Source organism: Alligator mississippiensis, chromosome 10, assembly GCF_030867095.1.
Source record: "Alligator mississippiensis isolate rAllMis1 chromosome 10, rAllMis1, whole genome shotgun sequence".
NCBI classification, from domain to species: Eukaryota; Metazoa; Chordata; order Crocodylia; family Alligatoridae; genus Alligator; species Alligator mississippiensis.
Genome location: NC_081833.1, coordinates 2,154,672 through 2,179,524, shown reverse-complemented (window position 1 = coordinate 2,179,524; position 24,853 = coordinate 2,154,672). Strand labels below are relative to the sequence as shown.

Genomic DNA, 24,853 nt, shown 5'->3' with positions numbered 1-24,853 from the left:
GCCAAGGAGAGTCATTCCTCCCCTGCATTCATCTTTGCCTGGGGATGGGAAGTCAGACGTGGGCTTGAACCTTCCCCAGTTGGAGTGCTGGAACCTACCTCTTCTTCCACCTCTGCCAGCAGGCTAAGGAGGTGGGGGATCTTCCTGGATCTACCTTTTTAATAGCAGGTACAAAAACACTTTTTGTACCTGCAAAAAGTGTCTGTTGGATGCAAGATACCAAGCCCATAGCTGTACCAGCCACCCTTTCACCCAGATGTGGGTCCAAGGTTGGGCTCCATGCCATCCTCCTTGGCAGAAGTTTCAGCCCGTCTCCTGGACACGGAGCCTGTGCATTTACCCATCGTTCTACCCATTTCTGCAGCTGGTCCCAGAGCCAATGGTGGACTTCTGCTTCCTTAGGACTGAGAACAGCAGGGGGGGAAAAAAAGACAAGGCCCAGGGCAGTGGAGTTTGCAGGTTGGTTTTATTACTAAATAAATAGGTGTGTACAAATGTTGTGCAAAACGTGTGGCATCACCACTGGCCTTTGGGTACGTAATGGGTAAGGCTTTGATTGTCCCGGCTCCCTTCACACAGCCTCCCTCTCGGGCTGGGGCAGCGTTGTCTCCAGGGGACTGTGCTCAGGGCCAACAGGGTTTAGGGAAAGCAAAGCAGCTTCCTAAAAGCTTTGCAATAAACTCCCTGGTTCCTTCTGTACTTATTGCAGTGTCATAGACATCATCTGCAGGGCAGTGCTGCCCACCACTGGTCTCTTGCTGCTGCTGCCCGGAGTATCCAGCTCGTGCTAGCAGCCTTTGTGAAACACATGTCTCGCATCTCTCACTCTCTCTGAGCTATGGCTAGGACTTGGCCTAGGGGTTAGGGGAGCCACTTGTCCTGCAAATAATGCTGCTGCTACTACTGACCAACACCCTGTGAGACCTTTTCAACTGGGTTGGATGAATCCCTGAGGAACACACGGTACAGAACAGTCCTGCATAGGGAGCTGTAAAGGATTCAGGAAAGGGGCGGCAGTGACAGTCACTCCTGGGGTTGGGTGAGAGGATTTGTGATTTCCACAGAACAGACAGTACTGGCCGGGGCCGAGCGCAGAGACTTGCTGGGCTACTGCTGGCTGAGGGACTTGGCCCATTCATGTGGTGCCTTGCGCAGGACTGCAGCCCCTCAGGAACATGCACAAGCACGGGCGGACACGAGGACCCCGGGAGAGGAGAAACATGGTGCAAGTTCTCATGAGCAGCTCTCTGCACACATGTATGGGTCTGCCCCAGCATTTGCTCCATTGCAGGCCTGTGGGCCAGCTCCAAAGCCCTTTGTTGGTGGGGGGAACCATCCAGACACAGTGGAGGTAACGCCCGGTCAGTGACTGAGTGACAGTGGGAATTGTGTGTGGGGAGCCCCTTGTCACAGCAGGATGGGACCGGGTTGCAGGAGCCTTCTGGATGATTACAAAGCTGTAAACAGCCATCTGCTCGCAAGGAAAGGGGCTGATGTGTCCCTGCTCCCAGCAAGCAGTTCCTGGGAGCAGCGGGGCTTGGGAGGAGATGTAGCAGCAGCTGCTTGCCCTGGGATCCCACTGCTGCAGTGTGCAAACCTGGATGGCCTCCCCTCATCAGGAATCAATGAGGTGGCAGAGAATGGGGGATGTTGAGACCCTTGGCAGTGCCCTGTGATGCCATGTCATAGTGGGGAAAGGGGCAGCAAATTGCTGGAGGCAGCGAGCTGCAGCTGTGTTGCACGGCAGAGCCCAGGGTGGCAGGGAATGAGCAACAGGAACCGTTCCTGATTTGAGACAGAGTGGTGGGAGATGGACACGACATGACAGGGCTGTGCTGAGAGCTGGCAACATGCCTCCAACAGCAGCACGGGAGTGAGACGACTGAGTCTGCATTGGACAGACTGGTCCCTCCAACTGGAGAGCCCTGGGGTGGAGGGGTGAAAGCTGCTTGGGACAGTGGGAGGCTGAATCGGGGCCTGGCACAGCTGGTTCACTGGCTTGTGCCCTCCACAAGCAGGTGGAGAGCCTCAAAATCAGCAGCATAGTGCTGTGGGTCTTACCGGTCAGGTCCCCAGACACCATCCAGAACGGGCTGTGATCTGCAAGCTATCCTGGGAGTATCCAGGCCCCCAGCACCAGCTGGGCACAATCCACATGAGTTTTCCAGGAGTGCCCAGGGCTCAGGTCTGCTGGTGCCTGAGCCTTTGCAGACAGGGTTTGGCTTGAGTGCACATGCGTTTGCTGGTTGTCAGCCCCTGGCCCAGCCGTGCTGGTACCCACGAGCCAGCTGAATGCCGAGGAGCTCGTGCAGCCATTGCGTCCCAGCGGGCAGGCGCCAGGTTCTACACAGCTGTGGGTCTCGGCTCTCCTTGGGTCAAATGGTTAACTCTAAAGAGGACACAGGCCCTCAGAGATGCATTGTCGGACAGGCCCCTCTGTTGATCAGAGGCCGCAGCCTCACCCCAGCTCTGCTCTCCAAGGTGTCCTGGGTCGGTGGGCACAGGTGGGCAGGACTGTGGGTCCTGAGGTCAGACTCACTTCTGTTGTTGCTGCTGTAGCAGCCCGGCTGGCTGAGGAACCCATGGCCCTGGCCAGAAAAGCCCACTGTCCTTGCCTTGGGTCCATGCCCAGGGCTCTGGGAGATGCTGGGTCTCAGCTGCCTTAGTGTGGGGGCATGGGGTGCAGGGTGGGTGTTTCAGAAGCCCCCTCGCTGCTTGGTCCCTGCCGGACTGCTGTGCAAATCAGTTGTGCTGCCCAAAGGGGAGCCAGGCCGCGTGGGCACCCGCAGCTCCCAGGAGGCAGAGGTGGAGGCAGGCTTCCCCTGCACGCATGGCCTGCGTTAGATGTGGCACTCTTCTTTCCGACCGTTCAGGTGTCCCGGCCTCCGGTCGTGCTGGTTGGATGCCCCCATGCCCTCCAACGGCACCACCACCTCGTCTGGCTGGCAGTTCTTGTTCAGCTCCACCACGCGGGGCACCACAGTTGACCAGCGATCTGCAAAAGGGGCAGGGGGGGCATGGAGCAGGGAGACTCATAGCTCCCACCCCACAGCTCTGAGCATTGCACACAGACATCCGTTGCAGAAGCAGTCGGGGCAACTGAGCCCCTGGCAGGGAGGGTGACTCCAGGAGTCACGTTCTCTTTCCCACCCCCTTGTCCAGCCAAGGGAGCCCTGGGGTGACCGCAGGCACCGAGCAGTACTCTCACCTCTCCGCAGCCGGCCCACCGTGTGGGAGAAGCCGTAGTACTGGTAGGTCTCGTTCTTGCCTGGGTCCTCATTGATGATGCCCAGGTTCTGATTCCAGTGTGACCAGTTCACCTCGTCGACCCTGTGGGAGATAACGCACTCCTAGAGAAACACTAGAGCAGACTGGGGGTGTCCCATCTACTCCCCCGGAGCTGCCCACAGGCCCAGCAATCCCACGAGGTACTGAGCAGTGGCCCCCAAGGCTTACCTGAAACACCACCTCCGGTCCGGCGTCCCGTCGATGCCCTTCCCCACCGTGACCATCTCCCCCGAGCGGAAGGCTTTCCTCACGAACACTGGGAAGGACCTCTCAATATCCAGGATGGTGGTGGCCCACTGCAGATGGGAGCAGCTCAGTAGGCACCACCGGACCCAAAGCAGTTCTCCCTTGGGGGCTGGGCACCCTACCCTAGCTAGTTTTCCATGGGAGCTGGGCCCTAGCCTAGAGCATGGCCAGAGGCCACACTGGCTAGGTGGGGGTCATGGACTAGGTGGACGCAGACAGGCCTTTCCACATCCAGCCCTGAGCCAGGGGAAGGGATGTGGCGGTAAAGTGCCAGAGCCCCTTCTACACTACAGCTGAGCCCTAGTGTGCAGGCTGTGGACTCTTAGGAGAGGCCCAGAGCAATGGGTCTCAGCTTGAGGGCTCAAGCCCCATGAAGGCCACCGGCACCTCTGTGGGGAAAGGGCCACGAGCTACTCTGCTTGGGGATGTGGCACTGGAGGTGGAGCAGGGGGCCCTGGCGTGCGTGTGGGGCGCCAGCCTCTGGTGTGATGGCCCTGCCAGCGCCCTCGGGCCACGCCTCACCTGCAGCTTCCAGATCTGCTTGCTCTCCTTGGACACCTGCCCCACCGTCTCGCCCATGAGGGCGATGAGCATGTTAAGCAGCAGCACGAAGGTGAGGATGATGTAAGTGACCAGCAGGATGATGAAGACGCCGGGGTACTTGGCACTCTCGATCATCTCCAGGTCGCCCATGCCAATGGTGAGCTTGAAGAGGTCCAGCAGGAAGGTGCTGAAGGTCTGGCTGTCCCGGCAGGAGGGGTAGGCTGGCATCGTACAGTTGGACTGGTCCTTGCCGCAGGAGCAGGGGTTCAGCAGGGAGACCAGCGCTGGGGCAGGGCGAGGGCAGAGGCAGGGTGAGAGATCGAGGCAGTCGGCTGGCTCCTGTGAGCCAGGGCTCTGCTCACTAATACACTATTCCACTAATCCACGATTACATTCATAATGCATCTCCAGAGGATGCGTTAACTTGGGCACAGGCAGTCACAACACCACCTTCCCGGGACCTGGGACAACTGGAGAGGAGGGACCCCGGCCCCAGGCCCAGTTCCCCTTTCCTGGCTACGGAGCTGCCCCTTCTCCCAGCCTGTGCCCCCCACCCTGGAGACCGCACCCTCATCACACAGCTGGAGCCTGACAGTTGCCAAGGCAGATTTTTCCCAGATTTGTTCTGCAGCGATGCCATGGCAGAGCTGCTCAGTGCCACGTTCCCCACCCCCTGCACTGCCCCAGGCACCGGGCTTGCAGCTCCCCAAAACCCCACGCGGGCTGGGGCCTACCTGAGGCATAGCCAATCATGAAGAGCAAGTAGACCAGCAGGAACCGGAACAGGTCTTTGAAAAGGATCTGGACACCAGAGGCAGAGTCAGCACCTTGCCCCGCACAGACATCGACCCCACTGCAGCAGTATAGCTGCCAGGCTCATATCCACAGCCCACCTCAACCAGCGCCCTGTCCGACTGGAGCCAGCACCACCAAACCCTACAGTAGGTAGGAAGGGGCAACCTGTCTGGGTTCATCACTCAGTAAGCCATTGCCAGGGACAAGTCCCCTCCTTGCCTGACCTTCTGGATCATGATGCTGTAGGTCCCGGTGAGCTTCAGCCCCCTGGTGAAGTACAGCGCATTCATCCAGCCCAGGACCAGGGCAAAGACCATGACGGCCAGGTAGGCTTCGATCCCTGCCACATACAGTCCAGCTGTGACGATCACCAGCACTGAGTAGATGAAGCTGAAGGAGACAGAAGGACGTGGTTTAGCCTGGACAGGCCCAGCAAGGGGACGCATCGTGCCCTGGGCCACGCACCGTGCAGCAGGGGCTGTAGCCACATGCTCTGCCAGGGCAATGCCTCCAGCCACCTCGGAGGTATTTGAAGGCAGCAGCTAGCACATATTTGTCTGACTATGGGCACATGGGGCAAAGCCGCTCCTCCCACAGGCAGGGCCCCAGGGTCCGTGGGGAGCAGATGGGGCCAGAGACCCCCCCAGGACTTGCTGCCCTGAGCAGGGGATACAGCCAGGGCTCGCCTGACTTCTGCAGCAAGAGTGGGGAGGACAACTGCATTTCCCTTCTGCTCCTTGCACAGGGCATCAACTCGTGACCCCCCAGAGACACAGAGATGGCACTTGGTGCCCATGCCTGGGGACAGCCCGGTCAGCAGGTTTCTCCCCACCGTGAGATGGACAGGTCCAGTGCACACTGTTCTCTCGCGATGGGGGTTTGCCTCCCTGGACACTCCCAGGGGCCACAGCTTCAGTGCACCTGGCAGGCATTTGTGCTTACTAGAGCAGCTGGAAGGAGCCGTCGATGAAGAATGAGTTCACGCCGGGGCACTTCTTCATGAACAGGTCCTTCACCTGGGGGCGGCAGGATGTGGGTGGAACGGGAGTCATTTGACTGGGGGGTGAAGAGTGCAGGCCACGGCCCCCAGAGGACACAGCAGGATCAATCTCCCCCAGCTGCCCCTTCCCCACAACCCCATCCATCATGTACCACCCCCATACCCAGCACCCCCACAGAGCCCCGCGTCCACTTACATTGGTGAAGAAGAACAAGACTCCGGTGAAGAGAGTTATGACCTCCCCAGCCAGGCGCAGATAGTCAATGGTGGTCGTGTAGGGGTACGGGGGCTGCAGGGCAGGACAGGCCAGCACTGAAAACTGCATCGGGACCCCCCTATCCCATCCCGAACCTCAGCACCTACCCAGCCAGACTCCCCTGCAGAAGCCAAGCAACTGCTGTAGTCACAAAAACCTGCCGGCGCTCAACGGACACGGGGAAGCCTATGTAGGTACCCAAGCCCATCTAAGCCTGGTGCTAAGGCCACAGGGATACTCACGATGCCCTCCACAGGGCGGTAGTAGGCGATGAGGGTGAAGATGATCATGGCGCAGAGGTAGGAAATCACGCTGATGTAGAAAGAGACGGCCCCGAACTTCCGCCACTTGTCACGCAGCAGCTCGTTGATGGGCTCCACGGCCAGCATCTCGTGGCGGTTCTGCGGTGAAGCCAAGGGAGGGACCGCTGTGAGCTGGGGGGGACTGGAGAAGGGCACTGAGAGGGCTGGGCTGGCTGCAAGCATGCCAGGGAGAGATGAAGAGGGGCCTGGGCTGGGCTGGCCACCCCAGCGGCAGCTGCGTCTGCTTCCCGCTGAGATGGGCAGGTGCTCTCAGCCCCATGCTCACTGAGGCGTGCTGGGGACCGCTTCTCCTAGCAGGGGCTTTGGGGCTGAGAGCAGCAGGGTGTATGGCCGTGCAGCCCTGGGGCCAAATCCTGCCAGGCGCTGAGCACCGTCAGCAGCCTGAGGGAGCTACAAGACAGGTCCACCGTCTGAAGCCCAGGTCTGCTCTGCACAGACCCCCTGCCACGTACCGCAGCCCTCCCTGGCCCCCCCCGTGCTCACCTCCATCTTACTGTTGTACACCAAGATCTCCAGGACAGACACCTCCTCCCCACAGGTGTCCAGCGAGGACAGGTCATAGAGCGAGGAGTAGACGGGCCCATAGGCCCAGTCCTTGAACTTGCGGGAGAGGTGCCGGGCATCCTCGTCCTTGACCTCCCGGCGGATGATGTGCTGGAAGATCTGTCAGCAGGGCAGGCAGGGTGAGCAGGCGGTGCCACGCAGACCCCGCAGCTCTCCACGCTGCCAAAGGCAGCAGGCACAGGCGCTCCTCTGGCTTAGGGGCTGCAGGACCCGGGTGCCCCATGCAGGGCTGCAGCAATGAGACAGCCAGGCAGGGCCGGGGCAGCGGGGACGGCACCAGCTCTATTGCAGCAGTGCATGCGACAGGCTCCACACTGTCCTCTTGTCTCACTAACCAGAGCCCAGCTGTGTAAGCACAGCACAGCCCCGCTACCCCCACGAGGCAGAAGGAAAGGGAGGCAGCACAGCTAGGATGCCAGAGAGGAATTAGCCCAGCCTGTAAGAGCGCTTGTCTCTTAATGCTTCCTATGAAAGGATCCTAGCGGCTGCCTCACTTAGGCTGAGCAGCGCGCTGTGCAATCAGCTGTGGCCAGCAGGTGGAGAGAGCCACCAAACCATCAGACAGCGCCAGAGACCGGAGCAGCCGGCTGAGGGCTCCAGCGTGCCAGGATGACATGGTTTCAGCACTGACAAACTATATCAGCTTTGAGGAACCAGACCGCTGCCTGGGTGGTGGGTGGACAGCCCACTGGGGGTACAGAGACAGCCTTAAATTGCTCACACAATAACCAATCAGGACTTGTAGTAGAGGTGATATCTTTTATTAGACCAACTGGATTTTTGCAAAATAATTCTTTAATTGCAAGCTTTCGGGCACAAGCACCCTTCATCAGGCATTGGAGAAAAGAGTGTCAACGTTCTCCTGGGTAGAAATGCCCAGAAATACCCAGGAGAACTTTGACAATCTTTTCTCCGATGCCTGATGAAGGGTGTTTGTGCCCGAAAGCTTGCAATTAAATTTTTCTTTTTTTGCAAAAATCTAGTTGGTCTAATAAAAGATCTCACCTCTACTATGAGTCCTGATTGCTTTTTCCTTTGGACCGATACGGCTACAACCTGGATACCTGTCACACAATAACCTGCACACCTGAGCTGGGATTCTCATGTGCAGGGCTCCAATCTGCCCTGAAATCCCAGGCACAGGACCCCTGCTCTGCCTGCTGCTCCACCCATCTCCCCTCTCCACCCTCCTAGGAGGAGCCGAAACTCACTGGCAATGTGCAGCCTGACCCCAGACCCACAGTGCTAACACAGGAACAGGCAGTGCCTCCCCCCACCCCAGGTTGTCTCCGGGTCTCTGCCCTCAAGGTGCTTCACACCCATTCAATCCTCCATCCCTTCCCCCTCAGCTCCCATGAGCAGGGTCACTGTCATCTTCCCCCTTCCTGGATGGGGCAACTGAGGCACAGTGCAGGGCCACGGGGGAGTGAGGAGCTCTGCCTCGGGGGCCCCTTCCCCACCACCCTTACCCCGATCTTGCCGGTCTTGGCAGCCATCATGAGGGGCGAGAGGCCATCGTTGTTGAGCAGGGCCTCGAGGTTGGTGTCGGGGAAGAGCTTGGCACACTTGATGAGCAGCAGGTCGTACATCTTGGTGACGAACTTGGTGTTCTCCCGGGTGTTGTCAGCGATGGCGACCAGCGCGTGCAGCACGGTGTTGCCGCGGGAGTCCTGGCGCCGCAGGTCGGCCTTTTTGTGCGCGTTCTCCGCCAGGTAGTGGACTATGTGCGGCTGGTTGGTGCAGGCGGCCAGGGACAGGGGCAGCTCGCCTGGTAGGGGGAAGACACAGTGCCAGGCTGACATCAGCTCTCAAAGCCCTGCTCTCAGATCTGGGCACCATGCAGGAGGTGTCAGGGTCAGCAGGCTGAGGTGGGGGCAGCCCTCAGCTCCCACCGGGCCGTGAGGGGCACAGTGGGGAACTGTTCCCACGGTGGCACCAAGAGGGAGGTGTTGTCGCCTGCCCATGTCCCAAACCTTTCCTCCCACATAGTGCCTGGCACCACACCTGATGGGGACAGGGGTGTGATGGGCTGGCTGGGAACCTGGCCTGGAGCAACCCCCTGCCAGAGTGCTGGCACTTCATGCTGGGACGGCTTTGGTGGCATTGTACTGGGGGGCTGGGGAGGCTGGGCAGGGTGTTTCCTCAGTGTGTGGGTGCCCTGGGGGGTGCTGGCACCTGAGGGGAGCCATGTCCTGTCCCCTCCACAGGGTGAGGAGTCAATGGAGGTGAGCCAGGCAGGCTGGGACATCTCTGCCTGCTTGCCATGCCCTGGGGCAGGGAGGGGATGTCCCCCACGCACCGAAGTAGAAGTAGCCTCCCTCGTCCTTGGGTTGGAAGAAGCGTCCGCGTGCCTGGGCGTGCACGTCGGCCCCTTTCTCCACCAGCAGCTCCACGTAGTGCTTGCAGCGGCGCTCAATGGCGATGTGCAGCGCAGTCTGGCCTGGAACAGATGTAGCCCGTCAGCGCCCTGAGTAGCAGATCCCCACCTGGACACAGAAGCACAGCTGGCCCTTCAGCTCCCCCCATGCCTCTGCGGGGCTAGGCATGGCTGGCCCCACTCCCCGCACCTCGGTAGTAGACATCTCGGAAGGGCGAGTTCAGGAACTCCCGCAGATTGCCTGTCCTCTCGGCGATGTCCATCAGCAGGGGGATGGTGTCGTTCTTCCCTCCGGCCAGGTTCAGCAGTGCCTTGGGCAGGCAGGTCTTCCCTGTGGAGGGCTCTAAGGGGGGCAGGGGGATGGCAGGGCTCTGAGGGCTGGTCAATGGCAGCTCCAAGGTCTTTGCAAACCTCAGGAGGGGAGGCCAGGCTGGGCTGCAGAGGGAACCCCACTCTGGACCAGCGGTGGCCTGTGACACCAGCACCAGCTGTGGTTTGGGCTGGGCCAGAAGTACCAAGGCTCCCCGTAGTCCGGTCATGAGCCCAGGGACACCCCAGACTCAGCAGGAGGGGCCACAGCATCACCCTGCTGTAGTCCGGGCTCCCCTCCAACGCCGCGCTCGAGGCTCACCTCGGAAGTCCTCGTCCGTCAGGCGCTTCTTGTGGCTCAGCAGGAAGGGAAGGAGCCCATCCAGGTCGGCGGTGGAGCCCCGGGACACGATGTCGAAGAGGATGGGCCGGTTGAACACCTTGAGGATGGGGGGCGGGTTGGGGGCAGGCCCCTTTGAGCCCTGGCGCTGCTTCCTGCAAGAGAGGGAGCTGCTTTAAGGACGAGGGTGCCTGAAGGCAATACCCAGAGCACCAGCACCAGCACAGGGCAGAGCACCAGTGTGGCCTGACACTGCTGAGAGAGGAAGCAACGCAGCACTGTCCTGCCACGGGCATGGGGACGGGGTAGCCTAGGCTCCTGGCCCTAGTAGTCCCAAGGGGGAGCCACTCTCTGTCCCCTGGGCACAGCAGCGGTCCAGGGGAGACGGAGACACTGCCTCTGAGACCAGGAGTCTCAGCTCCAGGCACAACCCCTTCCAGCAAGTCAGTTCCTCACCCCCCTGCCTCAGTTTCTCCACTGATCAGACAAGGGTGACAATGCCACACCCCTGCCAAAAGTGGGCTTCATTGCGGACAGGAGGAAACCTCCAAGCTGTTTGTGCCCCCAATTCTATGGCAGCTGGGGACTTCATGACAAATCGGTCACGGACGGTCAGCAAAGGTGCCATGTAAACCGTTGTCATTCGGTTCAAGAGTCAACCTCTGCCTGGGAGAGGGAAGGGCTGTTCTGCTTACACACACACACACACACACACACACACACACCCTGCAGACCCAGCTGGACAGGACAAACCGGACAGCCTGCATGCCCCTGGCCAGAGATCCAGCCATGTGGGTGTGGGTAGGGCAGCTGCTGGCAACTGAACACAGTCCTGGGGCCCTGCAGGCTAACGGCATCAGAGGGCACTGGACATGAGCCACACCAGGAGGAAGAAGGCAGCTCAGCCCTACACAGCTGGCTGGGTTCAGCGAGCCCTGAGCTGCTAGACTTGCAGGGCCAGAGCTAGGGTCGCAGTCCCGGTCGAACCGGTTGGGGAAGTGGCTGTGTCAGCAAGGTGCACAGGCGCAGACAGGTTAGTGCCCGGCACTCACGCTAGCCGGAGCGGGCAGGCAGCCTGGTGGAGCCCAGCGTCACCAAAGGAATTTTTATTGCACTCAACTCCACGTAGGGAAGTAGTGGGATGTTTGTTCACTGTGATCCCCTCCCCAGGGCATGATGGAAGGGGAGGAGGAAGAGGAGCTGCCTGCTGGGATCCCAGCTCCCTGGTCCAGATGATGGCACAGCCCTCCCTTCCCACCCACTCCTGGTCAGCAGCCTCCCGGACTTGGGAGTGCATGCAGCCCCCTCCCAGGACAGAGCGGGGAGGCGGGCACCCTACGTGATCTGGAGGGATGATCGGTGACATGGAAGGGCAGCAAATCGGAGCAAGGTGGGCAGCGGGGCTCGGCGTGGACAGCCCTGCAGCTGCCCGGCTCCCACCCTGCTGCTCTACCCACCTGGGACCTTGCCCTCCTATAGCCGTGGGGAGCGTAGCACTCTGCCCCGGGTGGGAGACACTTTGCCTGCTCTCCGTGCCCGCTGGGAGGTGCCTGGGGAGGGGCCTCAGCCTGGCCAGTGCCCAGGTCCAGCACGTCCTGTGCACAGACGGGCACACTGTGCCCCGTGGCCTGGGCCTCTTGCCCCCCTGGGGGCTGTTTCCTGGCACAGGCAGGGAGGGCAGGGGTGGGGCAGGCTCCTGAAAAGCCCATTCATGCTGGAGAGAGAGCCCAGCCCCGCTCCCACCGAGGGGAGCCAGACCTCCCTGCCCGCAGCGGAGGTGAGACGCCACGGCACAGAGCCCTCTTTCAGGGGAGCCGCAGGAAGGGAGCAGGCAGCCGACCCGCCCGGCACAGCCTGGCCCCAGCAGCATGAGCTCACCAGCACAAGCCGACTGCTAACGGTCCAGCCCCGCCAGTGCTGCTCGGGAAGGGGAGGGCTTAATACAGTCATCCCTGCACCCTCACCCCCTTCCCTGATGCACACACGCACTTACACACCCACACACCTGCATGGCTCCCTGCAGTCCCAATGGCTTTGCCTGCCCTCCACTCAAGGAAATGCACCGAGACATATCCATCCCAGACGGTCGCATGCCCGGGGTTCCTCCCCATCAACCCTGCCCCCAGGGAACCTGTCCATCCGACGGGCCAGGCTTGCAGGTGGCTGGGCATGGCATACTCACTCCACGACCTTCTTGCGCCGGCGCTTGTTGTCGCTGGGGTGGTGGTGGTAGGTGCCGTAGTCGAAGAGCGAGTCCATGGGGGCTTTCTTGGGCGCGGGCACGACGGAGGACTCGTAGATGGTGGACTCCAGCAGGTCCATGGGGTTGGGCATGCCCTTGCGGAAAGCCCCCTGGAACTTCATGCGCAGGTTCTGCTTGCTGTCGCCCGACGCCGGGGTGCTGCGGGCGGCCTCCGGGGGTGAGACCCCCTCCTCGCTCTCAAACAGGTTGGCCAGGGATGAGAGGGGGAAGGCATCGTCCCCCTGGCCTTCGCTGGGCTCCCCGACCTGGGGCTGGGGGGGCTCCTCGGGGTCTGTCATGCTGAGGGCTTTACGGGGGCTCCCTGGCACGCGTTATGGGTCTGGAAGAAAATGCAAAGGCAGTATGAGGGAGCCAGGGGTGAGGGGAGCGCGTACATACGTGGGACGAGCATACACCCAGGGCTGATTCCCACACCACTGTGCCCTTGGGGGAGGCGCTGAGTTTGGGGCTCAGCGAGGAACGGCTAGAGCCCAGACCCCATGGCAGCCTTGTTGCATATTTGCCACCACGCTGGGTAAGGTGCAGAGCAAGGATGAGTGGGCTGCAAGCCGGAGGGCACTTGAGGTACACCATGCCCAGACCTGGGGATCTCACACTTGTGGGCTTTGCTGGCAGGCTGGCAGGACCCCCCTACACAGGACCCAGAGGCAGCTGAGCCAGGACCCTGTGCCACATGGGTCCCCTCACATCTGCAGATGCCCTGTCGGGCCCCATCGCATTGTGTTTCAAAGGGCTGCTATAATGACAGGGGCCGGCGGGCTGCATGCCCTGCCCCTCCCACATGCGGTGGTGCTGGGACCCAGCCCAGCACCGAGGACAGAACAGGCTCTTCTTTCACCAGCCCTATAAATACTGAGAAACCCTCAAATAAACCCCTGGGCCCTGGCTACATGCCCCAGGAGGCAGGAAAATCCAGGCCAGCAAAGGCAGGAGCTGCAGCCCTGGCTGGCAGGCTAGGGCTGGCCCCGGTGGGTGAGATGCCCTCTTGCATTAGCAGGGCAGTCCGGCCCTGATCTTGACCTCCTGATGGTTTCACCCCAGGGTGATGACCTTCCCCTCGGGTGGCCTGGTGTGAGCAGGGGAGACACTGCACACTGGCAGGGAAGGCAGCTGCACCCCTGATGTGAACGCAGGGGGTGGGCCATGCCACCCCTCCTAAGCAGGCGGGGTATCACAGGGAGAGCAGGGACCTGCGGCGAGGGGTAAGGATGCAGCCAGCCCTGCAGTGACAGAGTGACAAGGAAATGGCTCCCTGCAAGGGGCACCTGAGCGTGGGTTTTGCAGCAGCTGGAATTTCAGTCCCTGCCATGGGCCTGTCACAAACTTTGCACAAGACAAAAGGCAGGAGCGTTGGAGCAGGGGCCTAAAGCCAGGGACTGGCCGCGGAGGCCTGTGTCTGCTGGGATGCTCCCCACCCCTGCTGCTCTCCCCCAGGCCTGGGAGGACAGAAAAAGCAGCTGGAACATGTCATTTTTGACTTGGTTGCAGCTGTGTATAACAAGCCCTAATGTGGGGCTTGGCTCTGTGGCCGGGCTGGGCTCTCTGCTGGAGAACGTGCTTCTAATTATGCAGCATGTCATTACAAAAGAGCAGCCGGGGCCCAAGCCCAGCATGGAGCGGCCCTGTAATTTGCCATGCAGTGTCCCCCCCCTCCATCCGACTTTGCTCCCAGTGTGGGTGAGGGATTATCCCAGCACAGAGTGGATTGGATGAAGGCATCTCCATGGCCTCCAGGGCTGGGACAGAGGGAAGCCCCCCAGTATAGCCTGGAGATAGGGATGGGAGTGCAACCTCCTCTGCCTCCTCCCTTCTCCAAGGCGGTCCAGAGCTGGCAAAGCCCCCCAGCCTAGGTATTTGCCTCTGTGAGGCTCCCCCTTCTCATGCCATCTCCTGGCTGTGCCTTCAGTCCCGTTATACAGAGGGGAAACTGAGGCACGGTGGCAGGGGGACAGGCCTTGCCAGCTTGGCTCTGAGGGCAGCACCCACCCTTGAACCCCAGGGACCACAGAGACAGGCAAAACCCATCAGGATCCACAAACCAGGGAAGCATGGCCCAAACTCAAAGCTTTGGGGGAATTTGCAGAGGTTTGCTGCACACTGCTGCCCTTCCTCCGCTGCCTTTCCCCGTGCTAGAGAAGCTGAGCAAAGAAGTGCTGAGCCCCTGGGAGACAGGTGAGGGGTGTCCCAGCCCGGCAGGGATCCCTGCCCCAGGCCAAGCAGTAGGTGGGTGACAAAGGTGGAAGCAGAGCCCGGGGCTGCCACTGCACAGCTGCCTGCGCCTGCACCGTCCGTCCCCCACTCACCAGCACACAGACAGTCTCTGTCTCCCTGCTCCGGATTGTGTTTCTTGCTGCTGGCGCTGTCCGCAGAGCAGCCTCAGGTGCGTTCGACTGGATCCTGCTCACAGGTCAGGGCTGGGGAGCAATGCCAATGCTCTGGGAGAAAAAGGGTTAAGTTAGCATCTGCCTCCAGCCAAAAAGTCTCTGCTGCCTCGTTCTCTCTCATGCACAGTCCTAGACCTGTGAGCCGCCGGGTCCGGGGTCTGACCTCCTGCCTAGCACAGGTCATCGACTGTCCGGACGCGGTGCCCCCAGGCTCCTGACTGAGCCGCGGCACTTCTCCCCTCTAGACCCGAATGCTCCCAGGGATGGCGTTCGGTTGTTCTCATGGCCAACACCCTCCCCGCTAACAAACCACAGCCTGAGTTTGTCTAGCTCCAGCACAACAAATTCCACACGGCACCGCTACCCTGGCTTCAGGAAAGCACACACCCTCTGGTGAATGAATACGGGCCCTCCGCAGACCTGTTTGCACTGAGGTCATGGACTATGGGGGGGCTTCAAGGGGACCAGTGGGTGGCAATGCTGACTTTTAATGGGGCATAGGCAGCTCGCTACCGCATGACCGAGATCCCGGAGCCCCGGCACCTTCAAACAACATCCGAGCTCAGCGCTTTCTGTACCAAGTCCTGGAAAACTCAGCCGCTACGCTCCCCACTTAACACATCAGCTGACCCGAAACCTGCCAGTGTGAATGTAAGCACCCAGCCAAATACCACTGAGGGTTTTACAGCCCCCGAGCAACCTCACCTCCCGAGCATCTGTCCAGGAGGGACCTGCGGGGTGCAGGACAGGGGCTGCCGCCTGGATCACAGTCTGTTCTTCCATGGAAAGACGGGGCTGTCGGGTCAGTCCATGTCTCCCCTCCACAGTCAGCCACAAGCTGCCTGCCCCGCTGCTCATTAGAGAACTGAGCGGGGCTCCCTTCCCTCTGCGTGTCAGAGGAGTTGTGCGACTCTTTCCAGGGTCCTTCACACTCCCACTGGTTCGCTTAAAGGGAATTGCATCAATGTTTGCAAGCACTGTGAAGCAATCAGGAGAAAACCCTGCGTGCAGCATAGAAATGCCCTAAGAAAGCAGAAGTGGCCTGAGCAAGGGCACGTGGTGCAACAGAAGATGTTACCAAACACATCGTGCTTCCCTGGACCGTCAGGGCTACGACTGCGGTGCAGTGCCGCTAAGCAGCCGCAGCAGGAGCAGAGGACTTGGAAAGCACCACGGCTCCTTCGTTCCCTCCAGGCGGGAAAGGGCAGGCTCCCAGCTGGACAGGATTGGGATAGGACATGACCCAGACACATGGCAGCAACCCGTCTCTAATGGCCCAAGACTTCCCCAAATTTCAGGCCTCCCTGGCAGAAAACCATCACAGGCCTGGGCTGCGGCCCCAGGGGAAATCGCACGATTAGCAGCACCATTTCCACACGCAGTAAGAGCCACTGGGCTAATGGCTGGAGTCGGACTCGGGGTCCGAGTTTTGACCCTCTGGTGAAGCCAGTACCAGAGGGCCTTACCCAGAGGGCCAGGGCTCTGTTGTCCCCGGCCCCTAAATGCACGGTGGCAGCTGGGTCTCTCTGCATGACCCAGGCGGCTCGGTCGCATCCGTGATGTGGCAAGCGCATGCAGCAAGTCAGCCCCGGGCTCCTCTGCCCCCTCGGAGGACAGTGGCGCAGAGGGAGACAGACTAAACTTAGCGGCACCCGGCACAGAGACTAAACACAATTACGTCCCATAATCACTTGGCCTGGCAGAGGGAGCGGGCTTGTCGTGGGACACCGAATGGCTGGATGCATCGCATTTAAGAAGAGAAAACCCTGCTGAGACAGAAGGGCCCGTGCCTCCCCAGGCCGGCCGTGTTGCCCCCCCAGAAGAGATCTCCAGATGCCCCAAGGCAAGGCCATGAGATCAGGTCCCACCAGCTAATCACTGAGTCCCCTCTGCCCTGCTTGGGGTGAACACACATCCCAGGGTTACCCAAAAGGCCCTCTGCACTTCCCTGGCACCCCAGGGTGTTGCTTTGCTAGGGAAGTACCTGGCTCCTGCTTGCCCTATAGGCATGGGCAGGGGGGTATACCAACGAACCCCGCAGCGAGCCCCTGGGGAGCATGGCCGAGAGCCAGGGGCGTTCCCTCGTCGGGGGGCACGGCGCGGCAGGGACCGTTTATTTTCACAGCCCAGCCGCGCCAGGGCAGACAGAGCCCTCATTCAGAGCAGCCGCTGGCGGGTGCCCAGGGGAGCAGAGACTTCCCGCCTCTGCCTGCTGCCCCGCAGGTCTCCTGTGCGTGCCTGGGAAGCTCTCAGCACCGTGATTCACTCTGTTTCCTCTCCCTGCTCCCTCTCAGCTCGTCCCAGCTTCCAGCTCCTGTCTGGAAGGGGCACCTGCCAGCCCTGCAAAGACCCGGCCTTGACACCTTGGTTTTAGGGACCGTGGCAGAGGCGTGGCTGCTCGCCTGTGGCCTCCTCCATGCCCACACCCCAGGAGCCTCCCTCCTGGCATTGTCCGCACAGCTATGCAGGGCGCCCATTGTGGACGCTGCAGCCGCCGTTCTGACCCGAACGCAGCCTGACCACAGCCACGCAGCGAGTGGCCATGCCCTAGAGCGACGGGGCGTCATCCCAACACGGGCGTTCCCGCGACCCCCCCACGGCACCACACCGCACCACGGGGCAACCCTGCAGAAGCACCTGCACCAGGGCAGAGCATTCACGGTACCTCTCCTCCTGCCTGAGCTCCTCTGGCCGTTCACGGACGCGCCAGTGACCTGCGCGCTCTTGCCACGGGCACAGGGATGGGGAAGGGCCCGCTCAGTGCTGTCAGGCTTAGCTCCTTTCCTGCACTGCTGACCCCAGAGCACAGAGCTCCTTCCTCCTCTCACATAATGGTGGGTGCGGGTGGGAGGAGGCAGCAGCCTCTGCCTCAGGTCCCAACCCTCTGGTGAGTCACAGCCTCCCATTATGCAACCTGGAGTCTATCCTGCCCGCCACGCCCAGCTGGGGATCCAGGGGTCTCACGGGAGGACGGACCCCATTGTTACTAGCACTGGGTGGGTGCCCAGAGAGAAGGGCTGCAGTGCTGAGGTCACTGGCAGGGAAGTTCCCACTGCTGCAGTGGGACCTGGTCCAAGGGCAGGTCCTCCTATGGAAACAAACAGCCCTCCCAGGAGAGCAGAGGCAGGAGATGACAGACCCCCGGGTGTGGGGTGTGGGGCAGTGGCTGCGGGGCAGCGCAATGGTTCCTTGCTCAGGTGTGTGAGGTCCCAACAGAGTCCCCACAGGTCCCCTCTGTCCAGGGAAGGGGAAGAGCTGCCGTGCAGGGGCAGGATGAAGTGGGAGCCAAGAGTGGATCAGCCAGGAGAAGGGAGTCGTGGGAACATGCAGCCCGCCAGGGAAGAGGAGGAGGAGGAGGAGAGCATGGGGCAGCAGAAGGACCCCTGCCTTGCTGGAAGGGAAGGGGAAGGTGGCTGCAAACAAGCAAACCGTGGCAACTTCAGATCTGAGCTGGGGTCAAGTCTACCCCTGCGAGCCTGCCACGGGATCTCCCATCCCTCCCTTCCCTAACAGCACAGTGCCCAGAGGCCTCTGACCCAGAGCCGCTGCCTGGCTGGGGCTCTCGGGGTCGGGGTCACCGCTCCGGCACCACAAGTTGGGGTGACGGGGCACGGCCCAAGCATGAAGCAGCAGGTTAATGGCTCAGACAGAGCCTCTGTCCTCTTCCTGGATGGGAGAGCTCTTACTGCAGCATATTTTATTCATTGCACCACTTTCGGGCCGTGCGGCCTTGGGCATGGGGTAGGCGCCTCATCAATATTTATCCCGCTATTACAGTGGTTTCTCTCTTCTAAAAACAGACCTTGGGGCTTGGGAGGAGCCAGGCCACAGCACCGAGCCCCAGTCAGCCCAGGGAGCTCACAACGTGGCCGCATCTTAGCCCAGCCAGGCCAGAAATACACCGAGATGGCTCCTCTGCCGGCTTAATGATGGGGGAAACTGGAAGGCACAGCCTGCTGGCCTCTGATGTGGTGCCCTAGAGTTGTCGGTGCTGCGACTTGGCCCACCCAGGCTGATGACAGAGGTGTCCTTGATGTCTCTGGCCATGCTCAAGTCTTCCTTCTCTGGTACTGTGGAGAGGGGGGTTGGTGACAAGCAGGGTGGTTATCAGGGTGGAGTGGACCTGCAGCCCGTGACTGGTCATTTCCAGCAGGCAGTAGCACCTCTAGCCTTGGCCATGTGTTGGAAGATCTTGCATCCTCTCATCCTTGCCCTGCAAGCCCTGATGCTTTCCCTCGGCTGGGCTCTTCCAGCTCACGAAGCAGGGTTCACACCAGAGCTTGGAGCCACGCGCAGGCTTCTTTTGGCATTGGCAGGACTGTCACGGACATGTCTCCACTGTCATCCAGGCTCCTACAAGGGGGGTGAAGTCAGGGTGAAGCCAGGTACTGATTCTGAACGCAGCCAGTTAGAGGATGATTGGTACCAGCCACCCTCGGTGCAAGGTGTCACGCTCACCACCTGTCATCACTGCCACCATGCAGCAGATTGACCGCCAGGTGCCTCAAGGGAGCGAGTCTCTTGCCTCCAGTCTCACTGGAGCCATTTGGGATGCACTCCAGGTCTAAAAGAGCCAGCCCTTTGCTCTAACCACTACCTTGCGCTCCCTCACGCTCCTGACGAACCTGCTGGTCCCCCAAGGTCACAACTGCAGTGATGCTCCATGGTCTGCTCCCGGGGGGTACTCCCACTTCACAAGTTAACTTTGTGTTCATGTGCACAGACAGGTCTTCATAGACATCAGGGATCCGGATGACTGAGCAGCCCGGGGTTTTAGTGACAGCGGCCCTGAGGTTGCTTTTTTCCCCCCCCGGATCTATTCCACAAAAAGAGAGACACATCTGAACAGCGTGGCCAGGTCAGCCGTCCACCTTCCCCGCCAGCCTCATGCCTGCTGGCCCCTGAGCTGTTTCATGCCTCTCTGATGCCCTGGAAAAGTCAGATCAGAAGAGGATGTGAATCCAAACAACTTCCCTGTGCGGCGCAAACAGCCCCAGCTGTATTGACTCTATGTGGTCATTTGTACTCAGGAAACAGAGGATGGGATCGGGCAGGTCAGAGCCAGAGTGAGAGGCCTTGGCTAGAAACAGGTCTACCGCCCCAGCTGTCCCTAATTGTGGTGACAGATCTCATTAGACGTAAATATCCCCCCGGACACAAAGGCAGCGCAAGGGACCCAGGACACTCAGGGGAAACCCATCCATCTGCCTGGTGTCAGGGCTGGCACTAAGGGCAGACCGCGGGCCAACGGCCGGGGTGATGGAAAACTCAGGTAAGCAGTCTGGCCCTGGCGTGGTGTTAGTGACACAGGGTGGAAATTTGCGTGGAGAAATAGGTAATTATTAGCTGGCCCCAGGAAGCGAAGGAGCCCAGAGCAGCCTGTAGGCAGAAGAGCAGCCTGGTGAGGTGATGTGGAGTGGCTCTGATTTGGCTTTTTGTTTATTTGGCTTGTCTTCCCCCAACTTCCCCACCCTTCAGATCCTGTTTTGCGAGCCAAGCCCCAGCTTGTACAAATGGGTAAGCTTCAGGCTTGCTCCAGGCCCGGCTCGGGAGAGAGACATCCAATTCCTGCGCGCTCCCTGCCGTGCTAGCGCGCTGCACAAAGCTGCCCTGTGTTCCCCGGCCATGTGCAACCCCGCAGAGGGTGCACGGAGCCGGCTCCCTGAGCTACAGCAATCCCTGGCTAAAGGCTACTATTATCGTATGTGCTGGGGAGGGAGTGCAGCCAGGCTGCTCCAGGCAGTGATTTCATCAGCTCTCACGGGCGAGGCGATGGCAGGGCCGGCTGTGCTCGGATGAGGGTGTTTCAAGGAAAATCCAGGAAGTGGTGTACGCTTTCCTCCAAGGGCTTGTCTACACGGTGACACTCGCTCGACATATCAATCTGAATTAACAAAGGGTCTGAAGTGAGAGTGAATCAACTCAATCACACCAGACCTCAATGTACACACGGCCGCGCTCAGCGGGACTTAAATTAATTCAGCTCAATGCACTTCTAAAATAGATGAAGCTAAACTGATCAAGGCCACTCTGACTGGGAGTGAAAGAGTCCACAAAGGGATTTAATGTGGTTTAACTGATCTACTCATCGGGGTCCCTCTCCCCAGCGTCCCCAGGCAGACATGCCCTGAGTCAGAGTCGAGCCCATGCTCCCAGAAGTCTGCGAAGGGGGCTCTGTGCTACAGAAAGTCCCGACCACTCTCCAGAGCAGTGCTAGTCTCCATATCCTAGCATATTTCCAGGTCAGGGAATGATATCCCAGACCCCTAAGGCTTCCCCTGGAAACTCCTCCTGGAAACAGTCCTCTTCTTTGCTTCCCATCGCATGCAGTGAGGCTGCGAAATAACCGCTACATTGCGCCCCCAAGATAGGTGCATCCTCAGCACACATACTGCATGCTGCGCAGCGTCTGTGAAGTGCTTTTGGACCTCCTGGGCTGAAAGGCACTGTACGAAACATGACCATGTCCATCACGAATGCACGGCACAGAAAACATTCAGTGGGAGGGGATGGGGCTGCTGGCACCCTGGCTCCTCTGTGCCCAAGACCAAAGTCTGGCACAGGCCCCTACACTGCATGCAAGTCCATGCAGCGATGCTATAAGAAGGCATATTTCTAAAGCCTCCAGCCCCACAGCCTGTAGGTCACATTTTGCATAGTGACTGCCCCAAGAGAGGAACCATTTCCCTGCACTCCAAGCAACATGAGATGCCCCCCACACATCCCATGTTTGCCCATGCTCGCTCTCTGAGCCCTTTTTTCCTTTTCTTCCTGTAAGTCTTTCCTCCGCCAGCTCACGGTCTTCACCCCGCTCTTGCTGAGGCACTTGTCCACGTCCATCTGAGTGCCTGTGACTAGGAAACTGCCACCTGGCCCTAGGGATGGTGGGAGGATGCTGGAGGGCGGAGGGGATGCAATCTCCACTGGCAATGCTGCTGTCCCATTCTTCTTGGCTTCAAGCATCCGAAAAGGCAGACAGGCCAACGCACGTCGAGGGATCTCTGCTGTGATCCAACCTGCGAGGCAGTGACCAACCCCCTCCCAGGGAGTGCAGGCAGCACACAAGGCAGGCTCCTATTTCAGATCCAGTATAAAAGCACCTCTGTGGTCAGCCTCCCCGGCGCAGGATCCACCCCACCCAGGGCCGTGGGAAGCGGGCAGACCACAAGGACACTGAGGAGTCATTCAGCCCACAGCACAAGGCAGGAAGGAAGGGGAGTGCAGACTGCACATCACTGGTCCTGGGGACACCCAGATTGGCAAGGAGAGGAGAGTCCTAGAAAGCTAGCCCTGTAAGCTATCCGGGCCACAGGCACTTTGCCCTCAGCGTTCAAAGCTCTGCTCCTCTCCCAGGGCCCCGAACGCATTTCCTCTTTGGAAACGGTTGGGCACAAGGGCTCCTAGCACAGAAATGCCAGACTGTCGCATAGCAGATGGCAACATGCTTCATGCCGGAGCTGCCTGATGGCAATTCAGAGCAATACCAAGTCCAGCTGCCTCCTGCTCTGGGTCTGACCACCCCACCTGGCAGGACTTGCCTCTCGTGTCTTGCACAGCTGGACACTCGCTCACACAGCGCTGGAATGACCAAGGACCAGAACTAGCTGGGTGTGCCATGGCCGTAGGGCTTAGTTAGGCGTCCATCACCAGCATGTACTCTCTCGATTGCTCTGCTATCAGTATCTGCAGGGCAAAGCCCCTCAGCTCAAACAGCAACTCTTTAAAAGTTCAAATAATGGCTCAGGAGAGGGAAGTAGAAGCTTTCACTTCCAAGACAGGGATTTCAGTTCTGCTGAAGCAGCGATCAGTGCAGCCCCGCACGACAGCTGCTCAATGGTCTTTGCCCTCACAGAACCCACCTCGTCACCCCAAATCTACCATCGCAGCGGGAGCCCGTGCGGGCAGAGATGCTAAGTGCTACCGGCTAAAGTCCCTCTTAAAGCCCTGGCCACGGTTCCAGCCTAGGCATGGGGGTAGGGGCTAACACCTGCAACCCCGGGACCCCCGGGACTCTGGACAGGCAGGCACCTTATCACGGAGGCAGGTTGGATCCAGTGATAGCACACGCCACCCTAAGCTAGTCTCCCCTGCCAGTAAGCAGGATCACTTCCGATTCGAAAGCCGCCCCTCCGAATGCCGAGGACCGGCTCTGCCAGCAAGCTAAGACACTGGAAGATGAGACAGCCTGGCTCCTACCTTCATTTCCAAACCAAATCATCAGGTCCCCAAGCCACCCTCCTGATCCGGTCGCAGCAGCTGCAGGGTGCGCCAGCAGGGACACAAATGCTTTGGACACCGGCCCACTGACTTCAGTATCGTGGAGATAATCCGGCTACTTTCAATGGTTGCTCAAGAGCACGGGGTGTGCGGGGGAGGGCAGGCTGCTAGCCAGACGGATGCATAAATTAGAGAGAGGTTTCCATTAGGGCACTAAGAACTGAAGAAGGAGCCAGGACACTGATGGGGTGGATGCAGCAAGGTCTACGCTGCTGGGGTAAGGCTGATAGAAATGGCCAGATGCCTTCAGGATCCTCTGCTGTAAGGGCAAGGGATCATGACAGTGTGCGCCTGGAGCCCCTGGGCAATGCAGAGCCCCCCTGAAGCCCCGCTCGGAGCTGAGAGTTGAGCCTGCCAAGCCCTCTTGGGTCCCCACCACCCCCCGAATCTGACCACCATCAGGGGAGCACACCCTCTCCACCTGCCTGGCTTACGCTGCCTGCGCATTATCAGTAAAGCTTTTCCCCCCTGCCGTTGCTCAGCCGCCGGACAGACAGCTTTCCCCAGGCCCCCAGGCTGGGCAGGATGCAGCGGATTCAAGAAAGGGCATGGTGCGGGGAGCATTCGCTCAGCATTCACCGCCAGGGCGTGGAGCTTGGCCCTATCGATGGCAGCGACATTGCCGGCAGACCCCACCGTGCTCTCCACGCTGCTGGCTGCGCTGGTCCAGGCTGGCCCCGCCGTCCTGGCTGTGCCCACGGAAGTAACAAACTCCGGGTGGAAGAGTGCTGCTCACGGATGGCACCGTGCCCCGCGCCAGGGCTCTGCCCCTTGTGTCTCGGGGCCTGGCCCAGGCTCTGCGGTGGGGCTGTCCCACCCCAACGCCGCTGTCATCACCGCAGCGCTCGAGACTCTTTCAGCTTAATGTCGGGGCAGCGGCAGCGCGTTATGCTCGGGGTTTCTTCCCTCCACGTGTGCCCGGGGGGCCCAGCTCGGTGAAAGCCGAGGGGTCCAGGGAACCACGGGGCTGGAGGGGCCTGGGGAGGCCACGTCGGCGCTGCCTGCGGCAGGATCATCCTCCCCAAAGCCATCCCGTGCAGGTCCGAACTCTTCCCAGAGCCACAGGCCAGTCCCGCCACGCAGCCCTGCTGGCCCACGGCGGACGCGGGGCGGCGGCTGGGCCCCGGGGCTTGTGGCACGGAGCGAGGTGCCGGTGCCGGTGCCGGTCCCGGAGCCGCGCTGCGGTGCTGCAGGGGTCCAGCCTGGGGGGCACACCCAGTCTGGGGTGTCCCACACATAGGGGGGTCTTGCACACACACTTCACGGTCCCACCCCCCCTTGTGGCACACATGTGGAGGGTCCTGCACACACATGGGGGTCCCACACACACACCTTGTGGCACACACACGTGGGGGTCTCACACACACATGTGAGGGGGTCTTGCACACACACACCTCCCTTGTGACACACACATGGGGGTCTCACACTCACACCTCAGGGTCCTGCACACACACACACCCCCGGGAGTCACACACCCGCCTTGTGGCACACACGTGAGGGGTCTTGCACACACACATGGGGGTCCCCCACACACACACCTTGTGGCACACACCTGTGGGGGTCTCACACACATGTGGGGGGCCTCGCACACACACCTCAGGATCCCACCCCCCCTTGTGACACACACGTGGGGGGGTCCCGCACACACACCTCAGGGTCCTACACACACACCTCAGGATCCCACCCCCCCTTGTGACACACACGTGGGGGGGCGCCGCACACACGTACCTGCGGCCCCGCGCTCTCCCGCTCGCGCCCGGGCTCGGGCTCCTCCCGCGGCGCCGCCCCGCGCCGCCCCAGGAGCGGGGGAGCCGGGCTGGCGGCTGGCGCTGCGGGGCTGCCCCGACTCGCGAGCGCTGCGGGAGCCGGCCGTCGCTGCCGCCGGCAT

General features: G+C 60.6%; 1 protein-coding gene across 5 annotated transcripts; it reads right to left on the bottom strand.

The window, feature by feature from the left end:
- Positions 1-447: 447 nt before the first annotated feature.
- TRPV4 (transient receptor potential cation channel subfamily V member 4) lies at positions 448-24,782 on the bottom strand. Of its 5 annotated transcripts, none has more exons than XM_059713248.1 (17): positions 24,694-24,782; positions 14,608-14,739; positions 12,224-12,623; positions 10,024-10,196; positions 9,583-9,735; positions 9,315-9,455; positions 8,485-8,783; positions 6,935-7,114; positions 6,371-6,529; positions 6,069-6,161; positions 5,815-5,888; positions 5,097-5,262; positions 4,812-4,878; positions 4,057-4,361; positions 3,457-3,584; positions 3,209-3,330; positions 448-2,995 (listed from the first exon to the last, which is right to left on the bottom strand). In XM_059713248.1, the coding sequence occupies exons 3-17, from the start codon at positions 12,580-12,582 to the stop codon at positions 2,841-2,843; spliced, it is 2,574 nt and encodes an 857-aa protein (XP_059569231.1). In that variant the 5' UTR covers positions 12,583-12,623; positions 14,608-14,739; positions 24,694-24,782; the 3' UTR covers positions 448-2,840.
- Between the last annotated feature and the right edge of the window lie 71 nt (positions 24,783-24,853).

Coding starts and splice junctions, on each gene's coding strand:
- TRPV4 (XM_059713248.1), bottom strand. CDS start 12,582: ATGACAGACCCCGAGGAGCCCCCCCAGCCCCAGGTCGGGGAGCCCAGC. Junction 10,197..12,223: donor CGGCGCAAGAAGGTCGTGGA/GTGAGTATGCCA, acceptor CCTCTCTTGCAG/GAAGCAGCGCCAGGGCTCAA. Junction 4,879..5,096: donor ACAGCATCATGATCCAGAAG/GTCAGGCAAGGA, acceptor TCTGGTGTCCAG/ATCCTTTTCAAAGACCTGTT.